Source organism: Mauremys reevesii, linkage group 1 (assembly GCF_016161935.1).
Source record: "Mauremys reevesii isolate NIE-2019 linkage group 1, ASM1616193v1, whole genome shotgun sequence".
In the NCBI taxonomy this organism is placed as follows: domain Eukaryota; kingdom Metazoa; phylum Chordata; order Testudines; family Geoemydidae; genus Mauremys; species Mauremys reevesii.
The window spans coordinates 15,878,042-15,895,799 of NC_052623.1; the positions used below are offsets into that span (position 1 = coordinate 15,878,042).

A 17,758-nucleotide genomic window follows, 5' to 3' on the forward strand; every position below is an offset into this window, starting at 1 on the left:
AATGACACTAGCCAATATCTCCGGTCCCAGACACAATCCTAGGAACCTCCATCTTACAGTGTCGAGTTATGCCCGCTGGACGCTGCAAGCTTATATGAGTTCATCAATTTAACAAAAAAATTGATAGGTACCAGGCTTGTTCTCCCAAGGGGAGTCTCTGACACGCTTCAAACCAAACGCACTGCTTCAGGTAGAATAGACAAACAGATTTATTAACTACAAAAGAGAGATTTTAAGTGATTATAAGTCAAAGCACAAGTCAGATTTGGTCAAATGAAATAAAAGCAAAACGCATTCTAAACTGATCTTACAAATTGATCTTTAAATGCCCTTACAAACTTAGATGCGTCTCACCACAGGCTGGCTGGTTGCCCATCAGCCAGGCTCACCCCTTTGATCAGCGCTTCAGTCGCTTGGTGGTGGTGTGTGTTGATGTAAATGGAAGAGAGGGGAGCATGGCAAACGTCTCTCCCTTTTATCATGTTCTTTCTTCCCTCTTGGCTTTGCTCCCCCCCCTTCAGAGTCAGGTGAGCATTACCTCATCACAGTCCCAAATTGTCCAACAGCTCCTCTGTTGCTGCCTAGGCCAGTGTCCTTTGTTCCTGTGACGCTGGGCTGGGTTTGTCCCACACATGCCCTGATGAGGTGTGAACTGCCCCTCTGCTCCTGGAGAGGTTTGCCTGGGCCTCTGCTCCTGGAGAGTTTTTGCCATAAGGACACAGTTTCAGCCTCATAACTATATACATGAAATTACAACCTATAACATTACAATAACAATAATGCTCAGTGCATCATGAACCTTCCAAAGACACCCGACATGACAAACTTTGCATTGGATACCACACAATCCTATTGTAAGGATGAACATGGGGGTTCAGGGGGTTCCTCCGACGTATAGAGTGTCACAAGTGGAGATAACCAAAATGTGCGTTCCCCATGGAGTGCTTTGGAGACCAGAGCTGCCAACTCCTCAATCCAGTGCTAAATTTACTGTGGGACAGATGATGAAATGTAACAAATCCTCCTCCCCCTACTCCCTCCCTCGCCATCAGTGTTAACTTCTGCTCTTGCTTCATCCTGCATGGTGATTGATTCTGCGCTATAAGATTCTGGCCCCGGGCATGTGACATTTTTATGCAAGAGTAGAATGTAGGCATGGTGATAGGATAGGGGAGGGGTATTTTTTGCACGCAACCTCACAATGTGATCTCCTCAGCCCATCTCTAATAGATCCTGTATTGTCTCTTTAAGGACCAGACCTGCCATTGAAGTCAATGCCCAAACTCCCCTCCATTTCAATGGGAGCAGAAGCAGGTCAATAAAACTATGCTGATTTACACCAGCATATAAAAGATTTTCCTCCACAGGTCCAATCTTGCACTTTTTACTCCCACGAATAACCCCACTGAAATTAATGCACCCATCACACCAGGCCCAGTGGGACTACAGTTTAGCATCTCAGGCCCTAAAATAGCAAGTAGATTTATGAGGGGAGGGTTTGTATTTTTGTGTTAGTTGCAAGGAAACGCTTAAATGCCAGTTTTTTATTTTTCCAGGTCTGGGTGTCGGCACTGGAAACCGGGGCTGTGCCAATTACCGGGGTTATTGCCGGGCCGCCTGCTTTCCCCAGGAGATTTCTCTGGGCCCTAAGAACTGTGCTGAAGGGTTTGTGTACGTCCTCATTGATACAGCTCTCACCTTTGTACTCTTCCTATTCCAGCCCTTCCACAGAAATGGAGAGCTCAAAATGCTGAGGGTAGGCCAGGGCCCCCACAAACCCTGGCAACGCGCTGAGTGCCTGAGGCTATAGCTGATCATGATCAAATGCAGCAGATTGCTGCTAACCTCAGCTTTAACCGGGAGGTGCAGCCTGGGGAGACTGTAGGTCCCAGTCTGTATGTCAGGGTTGCCACCTTTCTAATGGTTGGTAACTGGACCCCTGAAGCCCCGCCCCCTGCTCCACCTTTTCCCCCAAGGCTCTGTTCCAGCTCCACATCTTCTCTCTAGGCCCCACCCCTCTCCACCTCTTCCCAGAGGCCACACCCCTTCTCTGCCTCTTCCAAGAAGACCCCTCCCCCATTGCTCGCTCCTTTCCCGCCGGCACTCACTGGATCGTCTCCACCTCCCTCTTCCCCCAAGCGGGGCTCCCTCTGCTCCGGGGCTGGGACGGGAGCTGCTGCAGCCTGACAAGGTGCCTGCCTGCAGGTAGGAGGTGGCCCCGGATGAGCAGGGGCTGGCATGGGCTAATGACTGAGTGCCTCCTTCCACCCACAGTAACCGGACTTTTGGTGTCAGTACAACTGACCGGACTCTGCCAGGTCCCTTTTTTGACCAGACTTTCCGGTGAAAAACTGGGCATCTGGGAACCCTCAGTGGCACCCGGACACAGTAGCCAAAACCCGGAGGGGAGGCAACCCTAATGTATGTTATGGGCTGTGATAGTTTTAGGGCCAGCCACTTATGGGAAACATGATGAGACACAGTAATCCAGTGCATTATATACTCCTCTGTTAGAAAAGCTTATCCTGAGGCTATCTCTACACTCCGACAGCACAACTGCGGTGACATAGCTATGTCGCTGTAGTGTAGACACTTCCTACACCCTTGGAATGGGTTTTTCTGTCACTTGTGGAACACCACCTCCCCGAGCGATGGTAGCTAGGTCAACAGAAGCATTCTTCCACTGACCTAGCTGCGTCTACACAGGTCATCATAATTATGAATTTTTCACATCCCTGAGTGCTATAGCTATGTACACCTAACTTTTATGTTTAAGTATCTGAGGGCCTGTCTATACTACCCGCCAGATCAGCAGGCAACGATCGATCCAGCAGGGGATGATTTATCACGTCTAGTCTAGATGCAATAAATTGACCCCCGAGCACTCTCCTGTCAACTCCGGTACTCCGGAGCGCCAGCAGTCGACTCACTGCAGTGCAGACACAGCGGTGAGTAGATCTAAGTATGTCGACTTCAGCTATGTTATTCACATAACTGAAGTTATGTAACTTGGATCAATTTCTACCCCCTCCCCCTCCTCCAGTGTAGACCAGGCCTTAGATCCACAGATGTTGAAGTCCCACTTGGGATGCCATTTTGTAACAAACTCTGCTGATGACAATACTATTTCTGTGGGAGCCAGTGGCCTGGAGACTAGCGCTCAGGGCTGGGCATCAAGAAACCTTGGATCTAGTCCTGACTTTGCTACTGACCTTGGGTAACTCACTTAAACTACTGGTGCCTCATTGTCCCCATCTCTAGACATAGACTTAAGGTCAGAAGGGACAATTATGATCTTCTAGTCTGACCTCCTGCAGAATGCAGGCCACAGAACCTCACCCACCCACTCCTGTAACAAACTCCTAACCTATGTCTGAGTTATTGAAGTCCTCAAATCATGGTTTAAAGACCTCAAGGTGCAGAGAATCCTCCAGCAAGTGACCCAGGCCCCACGCTGCAGAGGAAGGCAACCCTCCCCTTCCCCCCCGTCCCCCCAGGCCTCTGCCAATCTTCCCTGGAGGAAAATTCCTTCCCGACCCCAAATATGGCGATCAGTTAAACCCTGAGCATGTGGGCAAGACTCACCAGCCAGACACCCAGGAAATAATTCTCTGTAGTAACTCAGATCCCACCCCATCTAACATCCCATCACAGACCATTGGGCATATTTACCTGCTAATAATCAAAGATCAATTAATTGCCAAAATTAGGCTATCCCATTATACCATCCCCTCCATAAACTTATCAAGCTTAGTCTTGAAGCCAGATATGTCTTTTGCCCCCACTACTCCCCTTGGAAGGCTGTTCCAGAACTTCATTCCTCTCTACTCTGCTATACCAGAGGTCTCACTTGTGCTACCAGTAACTTGCTTTCACCATGTGTCTTGATTTTAGTCAGGCCGTTGACACAATCCCCCAGGATATTCTCATACGCACACTAGGGAAATGTAATTTGGATGGAATTACTATATGGTGAGTCAGCAAAGAATCCTGTGGCACTATATGGTGTGTGCACAACTGGTTGAAAGACCATATTCAGAAATAAATTATCAATGGTTTGCTGTCAAACTGGGAGGTCGTATCTAGTGGGGTCCCATAGGATTCAGTCCTGGGTCCAATATTATTCAATATTTTCATTAATGACTTGTATAGTGGAGTGGAGAGTATGTTTATAAAATGTGCAGATGACACCAAGAAGGGAGGGGTTGCAAGCGCTTTGGAGGACAGGATTAGAATCCTAAACGACCTTGACAAACTGGAGAATTAGTCTGAAATCAACAGATGAAATTCAGTGAAGATAAGTGTGAAGTATTTCGCTTAGGAAAGAAAAAGCAAACTCACAACTACAAAAGAGAGACTAACTGGCTAGGTGGTAGTCCTGAAAAGGATCTGGGGGTTATAGCGGATCACAAATTGAATATGAATCAACAATGTGATGCAGCTGCGAAAAAGGCTAATATCCTTCTGGAGCGTATTCACAGGACAAAGGAGGTAACCGTCCTGCTCTGCTCAGCACTGGTGAGGCCTTAGTGCAAGTACTGTGTCCAGCTCTGGGCACCACACTTTAGGAAAGACATGGATAAACTGGAGAGAGTCCAGAGGAGAGCAACAAAAATAATCAAAGGTTCAGAAAACCTGACCTATGAGGAAAGGTTAAAAAAAACGGGCACGTTTAGGGCTGAGAAAAGAAGACCGAGGAGGGGCTTCAAATATGTTAAAGGCTGTTATCAAGAGGACTTGGATCAATTGTTCTCCATATCCACTGAAGGTAGGACAAGAAGTAATGGGCTTAATTTGCAGCAAGGGAGGTTTAGGTTAGATATTAGGAAACACTTGCTAACTATCGACCAAGCATCCCAGGGAAATTGTGGAATTCCTGCCAATGGAGATTTTTGGGGAACAAGTTAAATAAACACCTCTCAGGGATGGGCCAGGTTTACTTGACCCTGCCTCAGCACAGGACGCTGGACTAGATGAGCTCTCCATGTCCCTTCCAGCTCTACATGTCTATGATTCTACGATCAGCATTTCATTTGACTATATCTGTTAAAAGATTTAAAAGGGGGAAATTAGTAGCAAATCATTTCTTTTTCTTCTGATTGCACATTGTAATTTTTATTTATTTATTTATTTGAATCAGCTGCTGTGTGTCAGGTGCTTCTGGATAAGAGTGCCTTAGCCCGAGGAGTCGATGGTACATGAGATGAAGCCCCACAGGAACTTTACTGGCACTGGGAAGAACACAAGGTGCCAATGTCAACGCGCAATAATTATCAGCAAGTCCTGGAACCTGCACAAAACCTTCACTGTTTCATTACAATGGATAACGTGTGGATAATGTTGGTCTTGATCCTTCCCATTGAAATCAATGGGAAAATCCCTATTGACTTCAATGGGAGAAGGATGGGGCTGTTTCTCTGCTTTGTGTAATAACATTTATTCAGTGCAGCAGCATAAGTACCAGATTTGGCTTTATGATTTTGGGACCCTTCAGTCAGATTATAACCTGCAGGGGGCACACCCATCTCTGTTCTCTCGTTTCATCCCCCACCCACAATCTCTCTCTCCTCCTTTTTCTCTGCCAAAGGCTATAGAGCACCCATCAATGTGCTCAAAGATGAAGCGGAGTCAAAGTCCCCAAGTTCATTGTGAGACTGGCCTGCCAACTGGGTGGGTCTGGCACACTGGCATGGCCCACAGGTTTCACATATTCCTAAAAAGAACAGGAGGACTTGTGGCACCTTGGAGACTAACACATTTATTTGAGCCTAAGCTTTCGTGGGCTACAGCCCACTTCTTCAGATGCATGGAGTGGAACATATATTGAGGAGATCTATATACACATACAGAGAGCATGAAAAAGGTGGGAGTTGTCTTACCAACTCTGAGAGGCCAATTAAGTAAGAGAAAAAAACTTTTGAAGTGATCATCAGGATAGCCCAGTACTGACAGTCTGATAAGAAGTGTGAGAATATTTACAAGGGGAGATTGATAAGAAGTGTGAGAATTGAATCTAACTGTCTGTACTGGGCTATCTTGATGATCACTTCAAAAGTTTTTTTCCCTTACTTAATTGGCCTCTCAGAGTTGGTTGGGCAACTCCCACCTTTTCATGCTCTCTGTATGTGTATATATATCTCCTCAATATATGTTCCATTCCATGCATCCAAAGAAGTGGGCTATAGCCCACGAAAGCTTAGGCTCAAATACATTTATTAGTCTCTAAGGCTACGTCTATACTACCCGCCCAGGTCGGCGGGAAGCGTTCGACTTCTCGGAGTTCGATATATCGCATCTCATCTAGACGCGATATATCGAACTCCGAACGCGCTCCCGTCGACTCCGGAACTCCACCACCGCGAACGGCGGTGGCGGAGTCGACGGGGGAGCCGCAGACCTCGATCCCGCAGCATCTGGATGGGTGAGTAGTTCGAACTAAGGTAGTTCGAGTTCAGCTACGCTATTCGCGTAGCTGAACTTGAGTACCTTAGTTCGACCCCCCCCCCCAGTGTAGACCAGGCCTAAGGTGCCAGAAGTACTCCTGTTCTTTTTGCGGATACAGACTAACACGGCTGCTACTCTGAAACATATTCCTAAAACCAACCCAGATGTTCTGTGACAGGCACTGTTTCTTTAGTTTAGGGATCAATCCACTACAATGCTTGACTGATATTTCAGTGATTGCTACAGACCCTGCAACAGAGAGGCTCATTTCTGGAAAATGAGGTTTATGATTGTGCTTTAGATTTCTAACAAATCTTGTCAGGGTGGGCTGAGGGCTCATATTCTGTGGTGATGGATGCCCCTGTAAGAACACAGATAGCTAGATTAGCTAGAGAAAGGTGTCTGCAAGGGATTAACTAAAAAATTAGCACATATCTGATTTCAGGACATAATGCAAGAAAATGTTATCCTGCCTTTAACAATGCACTGCATACAAATTGTTATCATGTGAGTTCAATACCATAGACTCACAGTGACTGGTAGACTATATGGCATGATAATGGGATACAATCTTTCACCAGTTCATATCTAACCCCTGGCCAATATAATCATATAAGGACTCTTCAGTACCTGATGTGAAATGCATTGGTGGGTCTCAGTACAGATCTTATTGGAAAGGTATCCAGATCACAAATGCCACCCACACTGGCACAAACTTATTCCCTTCTCCACAAAAAGACCAAGGTTTGGATATTAGTGATACCAGGTGGGTGAGGCAATATATTTTATTGGACCAAATTCTGAAAGCTTGTCTCTCTCTCACCAACAAATAAACGATGTTACCCCACTCACCTGGTCTCCCTAATATCCTGGGACCAACATGGCTATAAGTGCACAGCATACAAGGTTTGGATAGACATGGAGACTGAACTCACCCCCTGAAGTGGTCTTTCTGAACTCCCTTCTGACTTTTAGAAGTGTCTTCTCCAGCTCAGGGATGAAGCACATCTGAAGAGGAAACTCACACGGATAGCAGCAGATACCACAGAGATAGGCGTTGTATAAAAACATGAATAGAACAGATTAGTTCTGTGGACTAACAGAAGTGTTTGGGCTCCAGGAACTCATTTCTCCTACCACTACATACAAGTAACTCCCAGTGAAGTCAAGTCATTATTTGTATCCGGTGGCAAAAGAATTGGGCTCCAACATTGTCAATTTGTGGGACCTTCATCTGAACTACATTTTCTTAGAGAAGAGTGGTCTATTCACGCATCATGTCCATCTCTCTGGCTGATGCAGGATTATTCTCCATAGTACCATATATACTTGGGCACACAATAAATGAATGACTCAATTTGTAGGTGACACCTTTTCATTGAACTAACTGGAAGGCAAAAAGAAGTCAAGTGTGTGATTCTTGACAACTGCTAGTTTATTATTTCTAGTTAGGACCATAACTGGATATTAAATTGGTTACAATAATGGGGTGGGGAAGAGTTATTTTTTGACGGTGTAATCAATTATATTCCTTACAGAGCAGTGAAAACCTTGCTTGAGACTGTCTCTGGAGTGTTTCTAGTGGGAGCAGGTTAAAAATATCTGAAATAACATCTCTGTTCTCTTCTCTGATTAATTGAATTGCATTTTATTGTTCAGGACAAATAAAGGTTGTTTAACTGGAAACTGGCACCATATATCACTGAAGTGTTTGTGTAAGAGCAGTTCACCACTGAGATGCAGTGTAGGCTGGAGACATAACTAATATGCAATTTAGGGTTAATCATGTGTTAAAAATTGTTCAACCCAAAACTGTAATTGTTATGTGTGTACTGGGAACATGATGCTGTATCCTATGCTGTAATGAACTGATGTACATGTCAGAATCAGACCTGTGTAACTGGGTGATGGGCAGGGGCGGCTCTAGACATTTCGCTGCCCCAAGCACGGCGGCATGCTGTGGGGGGCGCTCTGCTGGTCGCCGGTCCCGCGGCTCCGGTGGACCTCCCGCAGAAGGACCCTCCGCAGGCATGCCGCGGAAGGCTGCCTGCCTGCCGCCCTCCCGGCAACCGGCAGAGTGCCCCCCGCGGCATGCCGCCCCAAGCATGCACTTGGCGTGCTGGGGCCTGGAGCCGCCCCTGGTGATGGGTCTTTCTGCTTTAGCTCAAGTAGCAAGGATGTGGGCTTTTGGAGCAGGAAGATCTGAGTTCTCTCTCAGCTGTTGCTGTGTAGTTCCTAGGTGCAGGATCCCAACAACCGTGAAGTCCTAGATGGCCACAGTTTTGCTACGAATCCTTTCCTGCCAAGCCAACCCATCATCCTTCTTGAATCTCTTCACTAGCTTCCTATCTCCTCCTGCATTAAATTCAAATACCTTGTTTTCACTTTCAAGGATAGTCTTTGCCCTTGCCTAAATCGTTGGTCTCATGCTCTGTCCCCTCCAGCTAAGACCAACGACACACAACAAAGAAGTGCTTGTTCCACCCAGTTACCTATACACACTAGCCAGTTCATTACTGTACTAGTAAAGTGCCCCCAGTCCTATTGTGATGACAGGAATGTTCTGAATGCATATTCACCTCCAAATCTTTGCTTTCTACTCTGCAACTTTACATCTACATAGGAAAATTATGAATTACAATGGACCATCTGTCACTACTGATGAGAGTTAGAAGATGCCAGTGCAGTTTAGTTCTAGGACTAAATAGATGGTGTTATGAACAGTAGCCAACTACATTAAGCACACCAAAAATCAGAAAACACCAACAGTAAACACTTCGGAATTAATATTGTGTTGTAATTATTCATATGGCACCCTCAAGCATGTTCGGTGCTTTATAGACATGTTGTCCCCTTTCTTAATTCTTTCTTAATCTTATCTTATTGAGATCGCAGGAGCAGCTAAAGTCTCCAATCAGGGATCAGGGTCCCACTGTCCAATGCCCTGTAAAATTAGTAAAATAAAGACAGTCTCAGATTTGGGGCTTGTAGGCCATTTTAGTTCATTGTAGTCAACAGGAGTTTTGCTCTTGATTTCAACAAGAACAGGGGCAGGATCCAGAGAATTTACATTCTAGGATTATGAAAGCCACAACAGGGTGATAGGTAAACAGGGGTGGGATGGAGGACAGGTAACGGTGCAGCTGGGTATGTGAGTATACATTAATAGACTGAGTGCTCAAAATAGTCACAGGTAGTCTAACCTTGTTTAATCCTTATCTGATTTCTCTTCTGTTACTAACCTTTTCCTGTTATCTAATGTTTCTGATCTTTTGTTATGTTTCTAACACTTTCCTATTTTCTTTAAATTTGTTTGTGAATTTGAATTATTCAGACAGAACTGGTGTTCTGTGTTCACCTTGCCATATTTGTTTTTGTGGTTTTCAAATTTGCATGTTTTGTACTTTTGCACCTCCATAACTCACCATGCATAATGTCAACAAACCCATACAGTGCTGTTTTGAATATTTTAAAACTTCCTAGGGTTTCTATGCTGTATGCATATCAGTCATTTAATAAACTTTCATATTTTGTTGTCTTCTAAGGGAAGAATTGTAATTGTTAATTACAGTAGACTGTATGCTTCTTAGGGAAGAAAACAAGTTTCTTTGAAAATAGAGATTTCAATACTCTAAGGTTAGTAAAAAAAAGCGCCGCAAAAATTCATAGGCCTCAACTTCTGAAAGAGTTTAAGTATGAAGTGACTGATGGCTAACAGAAGTATAAAATCTCTCATTAAAAACATCCACCATTCCAGAGGATTGGAGGGTAGCAAATGTATCTATATTTAAACAATGCTCTAGTACTGGTCTGGAAAATTAGAAAGCAGTAATCTTTACACCTGTACCTGGTAAACTGGCTGAAATGATAAAACAGCATAACCAAAAACCTGGAAGATCAGACCTAACCAGCAAGGTTTCTGCAAAACAAAATTGCTTTCCTCTAATGTCTTAGAATTCTTTGAATGTGTCAATAACCTAAGGAATGAAGAACCAGTTGATATATTTAGATTTCCAAAAGAGCTTTGACAAAGTCCTGCACAAGTGGGCTACTAATGAAGCTAAGTAGTTCATGGAATGAAAGGAAAGTATCGTCTTGGATCAAAACTGGCAATGAGAGAGAAAGTAAAGGGTAGGATTAAATGGTCAATTTTCCTTAAAACAAAAGGTTAGCAGCAGGCATCTCAAGGTTCTGTACTAAATCCCATGTTGTTTAATAGATTTATTAATGATCTGGAAGGTGAGTAGTGAGGTAGCAAAATTTGCAGATAGACTCATAGACTTTAAGGTCAGAAGGGACCATTATGATCATCTAGTCTGACCTCCTGCACAATGCAGGCCACAAAAATCTCACCCACCGACTCCTGTAACAAACCCCTAACCTATGTCTGAGTTATTGAAGTCCTCAAATTGTGGTTTGACGACCTCAAGCTGCAGAGAATCCTCCAGCAAGTGACCCGTGCCCCATGCTGCAGAGGAAGGCGAAAAATCTCCAGGGCCTCTGCCAATCTGCCCTGGAGGAAAATTCCTTCCCGACCCCAAATATGGTGATCAGTTAAACCCTGAGCATGTGGGCAAGACTCACCAGCCAGCACCCAGGAAAGAATTCCCTGTAGTAACTCAGATCCCAACCCATCTAACATCTCATCACAGACCACTGGGCATACTTACCTGCTGATAATCAAAGATCAATTGCCAAAATTAATTGCCAGAATTAGGCTATCCCATCATACCATCCCCTCCATAAATTTATCAAGCTTAGTCTTGAAGCCAGATATGTCTTTTGCCCCCACTACTCCCCTTGGAAGGCTGTTCCAGAACTTCACTCCTCTAATGGTTAGAAACCTTCGTCTAATTCCAAGTCTAAATTTTCTAGTGTCCAGTTTATATCCATTTGTTCTTGTGTCCACATTGGTACTAAGCTTAAATAATTCCTCTCCCTCCCTAATATTAATCCCTCTGATATATTTATAAAGAGCAATCATATCCCCCTTCAATCTTCTTTTGGTTAGGCTAAACAAGCCAAGCTCTTTGAGTCTCCTTTCATAAGACAGGTTTTCCATTCCTCGGATCATCCTAGTAGCCCATCTCTGAACCTGTTCCAGTTTGAATTCATCCTTCTTGAACATGGGAGACCAGAACTGCACACAGTATTCCAGATGAGGTCTCACCAGTGACTTATATAATGGTACTAACACCTCCTTATCTTTGCTGGAAATACCTCGCCTGATGCATCCTAAAACCGCATTCGCTTTTTTAATGGCCATATCACATTGGCGGCTCATAGTCATCCTGTGATCTACCAATACTCTGAGGTCCTTCTCCTCCTCCGTTACTTCCAACTGATGTGTCCCCAATTTATAACTAAAATTCTTGTTATTAATCCCTAAATGCATGACCTTGCACTTTTCACTATTAAATTTCATCCTATTACTATTACTCCAGTTTACAAGGTCATCCAGATCTTCCTGTATGATATCACGGTCCTTCTCTGTGTTAGCAATACCTCCCAGCTTTGTGTCATCCACAAACTTTATTAGTGCATTCTCGCTTTTTGTGCCAAGGTCAGTAATAAAAAGGTTATATAAGATTGGTCCCAAAACTGATCCCTGAGGAACTCCACTAGTAACCTCCTTCCAGCCTGACAGTTCACCTTTCAGTACGACCTGTTGTAGTCTCCCCTTTAACCAGTTCCTTATCCACCTTTCTATTTTCATATTGATCCCCATCTTTTCCAATTTAACTAATAATTCCCCATATGGAACCGTGTCAAATGCCTTACTGAAATCGAGGTAAATTAGATCCGCTGCATTTCCTTTGTCTAAAAAATCTGTTACCTTCTCAAAGAAGGAGATCAGGTTGGTTTGGCACGATCTACCTTTTGTAAAACCATGTTGTATTTTGTCCCAATTACCATTGACCTCAATGTCCTTAACTACTTTCTCCTTCAAAATTTTTTCCAAGACCTTACATACTACAGATATCAAACTAACAGGCCTTTAGTTACTCGGATCACCTTTTTTCCCTTTCTTAAAAATAGGAACTATGTTAGCAATTCTCCAGTCGTACGGTACAACCCCTGAGTTTACTGATTCATTAAAAATTCTTGCTAATGGGCTTGCAATTTCATGTGCCAGTTCCTTTAATATTCTTCGATGAAGATTATCTGGGCCCTCTGATTTTGTCCCATTAAGCTGTTCGAGTTTGGCTTCTACCTCGGATGTGGTAATATCTACCTTCATATCCTCATTCCCATTTGTCATCCTTCCATCATCCCTAAGCTCCTCATTAGCCTTATTAAAGACTGAGGCAAAGTATTTATTTAGATATTGGGCCATGCCTAGATTATCTTTAACCTCCATTCCATCCTCAGTGTTTAGCGGTCCCATTTCTTCTTTCTTTGTTTTCTTCTTATTTATATGGCTATAGAACCTTTTACTATTGGTTTTAATTCCCTTTGCAAGGTCCAACTCTACATGGCTTTTAGCCTTTCTCACTTCATCCCTACATGTTCTGACCTCAATAAGGTAGCTTTCCTTGCTAATCCCGCCCATCTTCCACTCCTTGTAGACTTTCTGCTTTTTCTTAATCACCTCTCTGAGATGCTTGCTCATCCAGCTTGGTCTACAACTCCTGCCTATGATTTTTTCCCCCTTTCTTGGGATGCAGGCTTCTGATAGTTTCTGCAGCTTTGACTTGAATTAATTCCAGGCCTCCTCTGCCTTTAGATCTGTGGGGATATATCATCCCTATGCTGCCTTGGTGGAAAGTTACAGCAGCAGGCCACAAGGACAGAGGGGTTAGATAAAGTTGTTGTGAGAAAGTAGGGAGCTAGCCAGGAGGAGGCAGGTGCCAGATGGCCTGGCTGGGATCGGTTTCAAGGTGATAAACAAGACCATAATCAGATGGATTGCATGGGAAATGGGGAACCAGTGAGCAAAGGGCCATGCGTGTGAAAAGCTTGTGTATCGGACAAAGAACCAATCAGCAGCAATGTGATGTTGGTGTGTCTGACGTTTGCTAATATGGAGAAGCCTATATAATATGATGCATTGTACACAATAAATGATTCTGCTTGCAATCATATTGGTTGTTGTGCTTTATCCGGCCCGCATGAGACGCAACATAGATCCACAAGTTCTTCAGTCCAATCCACTTCCCTAACTAATTTCCTTAATTCTTTAAAATTAGCCCTTTTGAGATCAAAAACCCTAGTCCCAGATATATTTTTGTTTATCCTTCCATCTAGTTTGAACTGAATTAGCTCATGATCACTCGAACCAAGGTTGTCCCCTACAACCATTTCTTCTATGAGGTCCTTACTACTCACCAAAACCAAATCTAAAATGGTATCCCCTCTTGTTAGTTCTTCAACTACTTGAAGAAATCCATCAGCTATCTCATCCAGAAAAATCTGAGCCCTATTATTATTACACAGTTATTTGTATTAATCAGGACCACATTAGTCTGCAAGGAGCCTGAGAGAGATCTAAACAAGCTAGGTGAATAGGCAACACAATGGCAAATTAAATCAGTGTAATCTACATTAGAAAGAAAAAAAATAAACTACTTATATATTTTACAGGGTTCTAAATTAACTGAATCAGATAATGAAAGAGATGTAGGTATCACTGTGGGCAGCTCAATGGGAACCTTGGCTCCCTGTGTGGGTGTGGTCAACAAAGCAAACAATGTTATGATGCATGGATGGTGAATAATACAGAGAATATTCTAATGCCTTTATTTAAATCAATGGTGCAGCTTCATTTGGATACTGCTTACTGTACTGGTGATCCCTTCTCAAAAAGGATACTGCAGAGTTAGAGGGGTTCAGAGAAAGGCAGTGAGAGCAAAGGCCTGGAAACACTCTCCGATGAAGAGAAGTTGGAAACATTAGGATTGATACTTTAGAAAAGAGAAGAATATAGGAGTCATGATACAAATATATACAATAATAAATGGTTTGGGGAAGGGAGATGGGGAACTTCTGTTCTGTCTCATAGCACCTGTCTGTGTTCAAAGACATTAAACCATGGGAAATTCAAACCTGCCAAAAGGGAAGACGTTTTCACACATCTAATTAGACTGTGGAACCCATTGCCACAGGAAGGTTAACAAGATTTAAAAGGGAACTGGACATTTATATAGATATCCAGTTATCATCACTAACGATAACAAAATGTTGGGAAGGGCTATTAAACCTCATGCCTCCTGGTGGGTGGAATGAGGTTAGGCAGGGAGGAGAGTGGCTGGGATCATGGTTGGGTTAGGTGGGTGGATTTGGGGGAGGCTAAGGGGTTTAGGACTGGGATCACTAGGGAAACTGCTGTGGTGGTTTACAGGCCCTGCAAGAGGCTGGGTGGGGGTGGGGTGGCTGAAGGTGGTGTTGTGGGGCTGCTCAGAGCTGGGATAACTGTAGGTAGGCAGGGGGATGTTTGGGGCTAGGATCACTGGGGGTATTGCTATGGTGGCTTGGGGTCTTTGGGGTGGCCAACGCTCAGGAAGGGGGTGCTGGGATCATTGGGGATAGGAAGGTGGGGACTGGGATTGTTGGGGGTGGGTGTGCCGGGGGCTCTGGGCAGGGGAACTTGAATCACTGCGGGAGGCAGGCAGTGGGGCTCAGGGCAGAAATCACTGCGGGAAGGCGGGTGGGGGCTTGGGTCACTGGGGGCTCAGGGCAGGGATCACTGTGGGAGTGGGAGCGGGAGCTCAGGGTGTCACTGGGTGGATGCGGGCAGCTTAGGCCAGGGATCACTATGGGGAGGCTCAGGGCGGGAGTCTCTGAGGGGCTTGGGCCAGGGGTCATTGGGGCTGGGGCAGGAGGCTCAGGGCAGGGGTCACTGGGGGTTTGGGTCGGGAATCACTGGGGGCTCGGGGCAGGTCACAGGGGGCTTGGGGCAGGGGCTATTGGGGGCTCAGAGCGGGAGGCTCCAGGCCGGGTCACTGGGTGGCTCAGGCAGGAGGCTCGGGTCGGGGGTGACTTGGGGGTTTGGGTCAGGGATCGCTGTGGGACTCAGGGTGGGGGGCTCGGGGTGGGGATCGCTGTGGGGCTCAAGGCGGGAGGCTCAGGGCGGGTGTCACTGGGAGGGTCCGGAGGGGGTTAGTGGGGGCTCGGGCGGGGATCACTGGGGACTCAGGGTGGGGGTCACTGGGGGGCTCGAGGCGGGAGGCTCAGGGCGGGGGTCACTGGGAGGGTCCGGAGGGGGTTTGTGGGGGGCTAGGGGCGGGGATCACTGGGGGACTCAGGGTGGGGGTCACTGTGGGGCTCGGGCGGGGATCACTGGGGACTCAGGGTGGGGACTCAGGGTGGGGTCACTGGGGGCTCGAGGCTCAGGGCGGGGTCACTGGGAGGGGGCTCGAGGCGGGAGGCTCAGGGCAGGGGTCACTGGGAGGGTCCGGAGGGGTTAGTGGGGGCTCGGGGCGGGGATCACTGGGGACTCAGGGTGGGGGTCTCGAGGCGGGAGTGACTGGGGGGGCTCGGACCAGGAAGCTCCGGACGGGGGTCACTGGGAGGGTCAGTGGGGGCTCCGGGGCGGGGGGGGCACTGCGGAGCTCGAGGCGGGAGATTCGGAGCGGGGGTCACTGGAGCTCGGCTCCGGGGGTTTCCCGGCCCCGCTCCCGAGCAGACACCGGAGCAGAAAGCGCCGCGCGGGCGGGCGCAGAAAACAGGCTGGCAGGGGATGGGTCGAGAGGCAGGGGGCGGAGCCAGCTACCGCAGAGGGGGCGGGGACGGAGGCGGAGCGTGCGGCGTGGTCCCGCGAAGCTTGCAGGGAGCGTGCGGCGGCTTGTGTCCCTGCGCGGCCGCCGTAGCACGCTCCGGGGGTTGCTATGGAGGCGGCGGGGCCCTGCTTTCCCTGGCGCTGATCCGCGCGGGAAGCGGCCCGGCCGGCACCATGGAGGACGAGCTGTACCTGGAGAACATCGACGAGTTCGTCACCGACCAGAACCGCATCGTGAGAGGCGGGGCTGCGGGGACAGAGATTGCGGGGGGGGGGCGCTCGGGAGCGAGGCGGCGGGGCTGGGGCTGGGGCTGGGGCTGGGATTCCGGAAGTTGGGATGGGAGGGGGAACTGGGAGGCGTTGAGGGGACGAGCACACCGGGAGGGGTGGTGGCGGAGGAGTTGGGGATGAGGGCACTGGGGTTGGTGCCTGGTGGTGATGGGCAGCATGGGGGTGCGGAGGTTGTGGGGATATGGGTTGGTGGTGGTGATGGGGGTGCAGGGGTTTTGGGGAGGGGATATGGGTTGGTGGTGGTGATGGGCAGGATAGGGGTGCAGTAGCATTGTGGGGAGGGGAGTTGGGGAGGGGCATATGGGTTGTTGGTGGTAATGGGGAGGATGGGGATGCAGAGATGTTGGGGAGGGGATATGGGTTGGTGGTGGTGATGGGCAGGATAGGGGTGCAGAGCATTGTGGGGAGGGGATATGGGTTGGTGATGATGGGCAGCATGGGGGTGTAGGTAGTTGGGGAGGGAATATGGGTTGGTGGTGGTGATGGGCAGCATGGGGGTGTAGGGAGTTGGGGAGGGGATATGGGTTGGTGGTGGTGATGGGCAGGATGGGGATGCAGAGATGTTGGGGCAGGGGATATGGATTGGTGGTGGTGATGGGCAGGATGGGGGCTTGGGGAGGGGATATGGGTTGGTGGTGGTGATGGGCAGGATAGGGGGGTGCAGAGTGTTATGGGGGAGAGGATATGGGTTGGTGGTGGTGATGGGCAGGATGGGAGGGTGCAGGGGGTTTTGGAGGAGGGGGATATGGGTTGGTGGTGGTGATGGGCAGGATGGGGGGGTGTAGGGGGTCGAGGAGGGGAGTTGAGGGGTGGGAGACACTGGAGAGTATCCGGCAGTTGGCAGGGAGGAGGTTGCAATGCAGTTGGAAGGATTCCATAACTCCTAACTCACCCCCACTAGAAGCAACAGCACTGGGCTCACAAAGCACCATTAGAATAAACTCATAGTACCAAGGCCCTACCCCGCACCACCTCCCATGTGTTAGACAAGCATTGTGGCACGTTCTGTCTCCTATCATATTTAGGAAAGAACAGCACAACTGCAGCCTAGTGGTATGGGAATGTAGGTGGGGCAGGACTCTGACCTTGCATCGCTTATGAACATGGGGAACATTTTACCTGCTGAATAGCATTTCTAGCAGTGCTGCATGTCCACCACATAACACAGAACACATGGATAGAGCAGGGCATTCCTTAGAGCTACAAGCTTGGTGTCATCTTAGATAAAAATGTACTGCCACTTGTGCAGTACTTAACTTTCAAAGGCACACAACTCAGTAAAATCAATATCAGCTTTATTGGAAT

At 47.2% G+C, this 17,758-nt stretch overlaps 1 protein-coding gene across 2 annotated transcripts in view; it reads left to right on the forward strand.

Annotated features, from left to right (window-relative positions):
* Positions 1-16,186: 16,186 nt before the first annotated feature.
* The window catches only part of POLD3 (DNA polymerase delta 3, accessory subunit), a 53,153-nt gene continuing 51,581 nt past the window's right edge, over positions 16,187-17,758 (forward strand). The window contains exon 1 of one of the 2 annotated variants that reach the window (XM_039518347.1): positions 16,187-16,396. In XM_039518347.1, coding sequence (XP_039374281.1) covers positions 16,337-16,396 — 60 coding nt within the window. In that variant the 5' untranslated portion in view covers positions 16,187-16,336. The remainder of the gene's footprint in view (positions 16,397-17,758) is intronic. The other variant, XM_039518345.1, reaches the window with a different exon arrangement.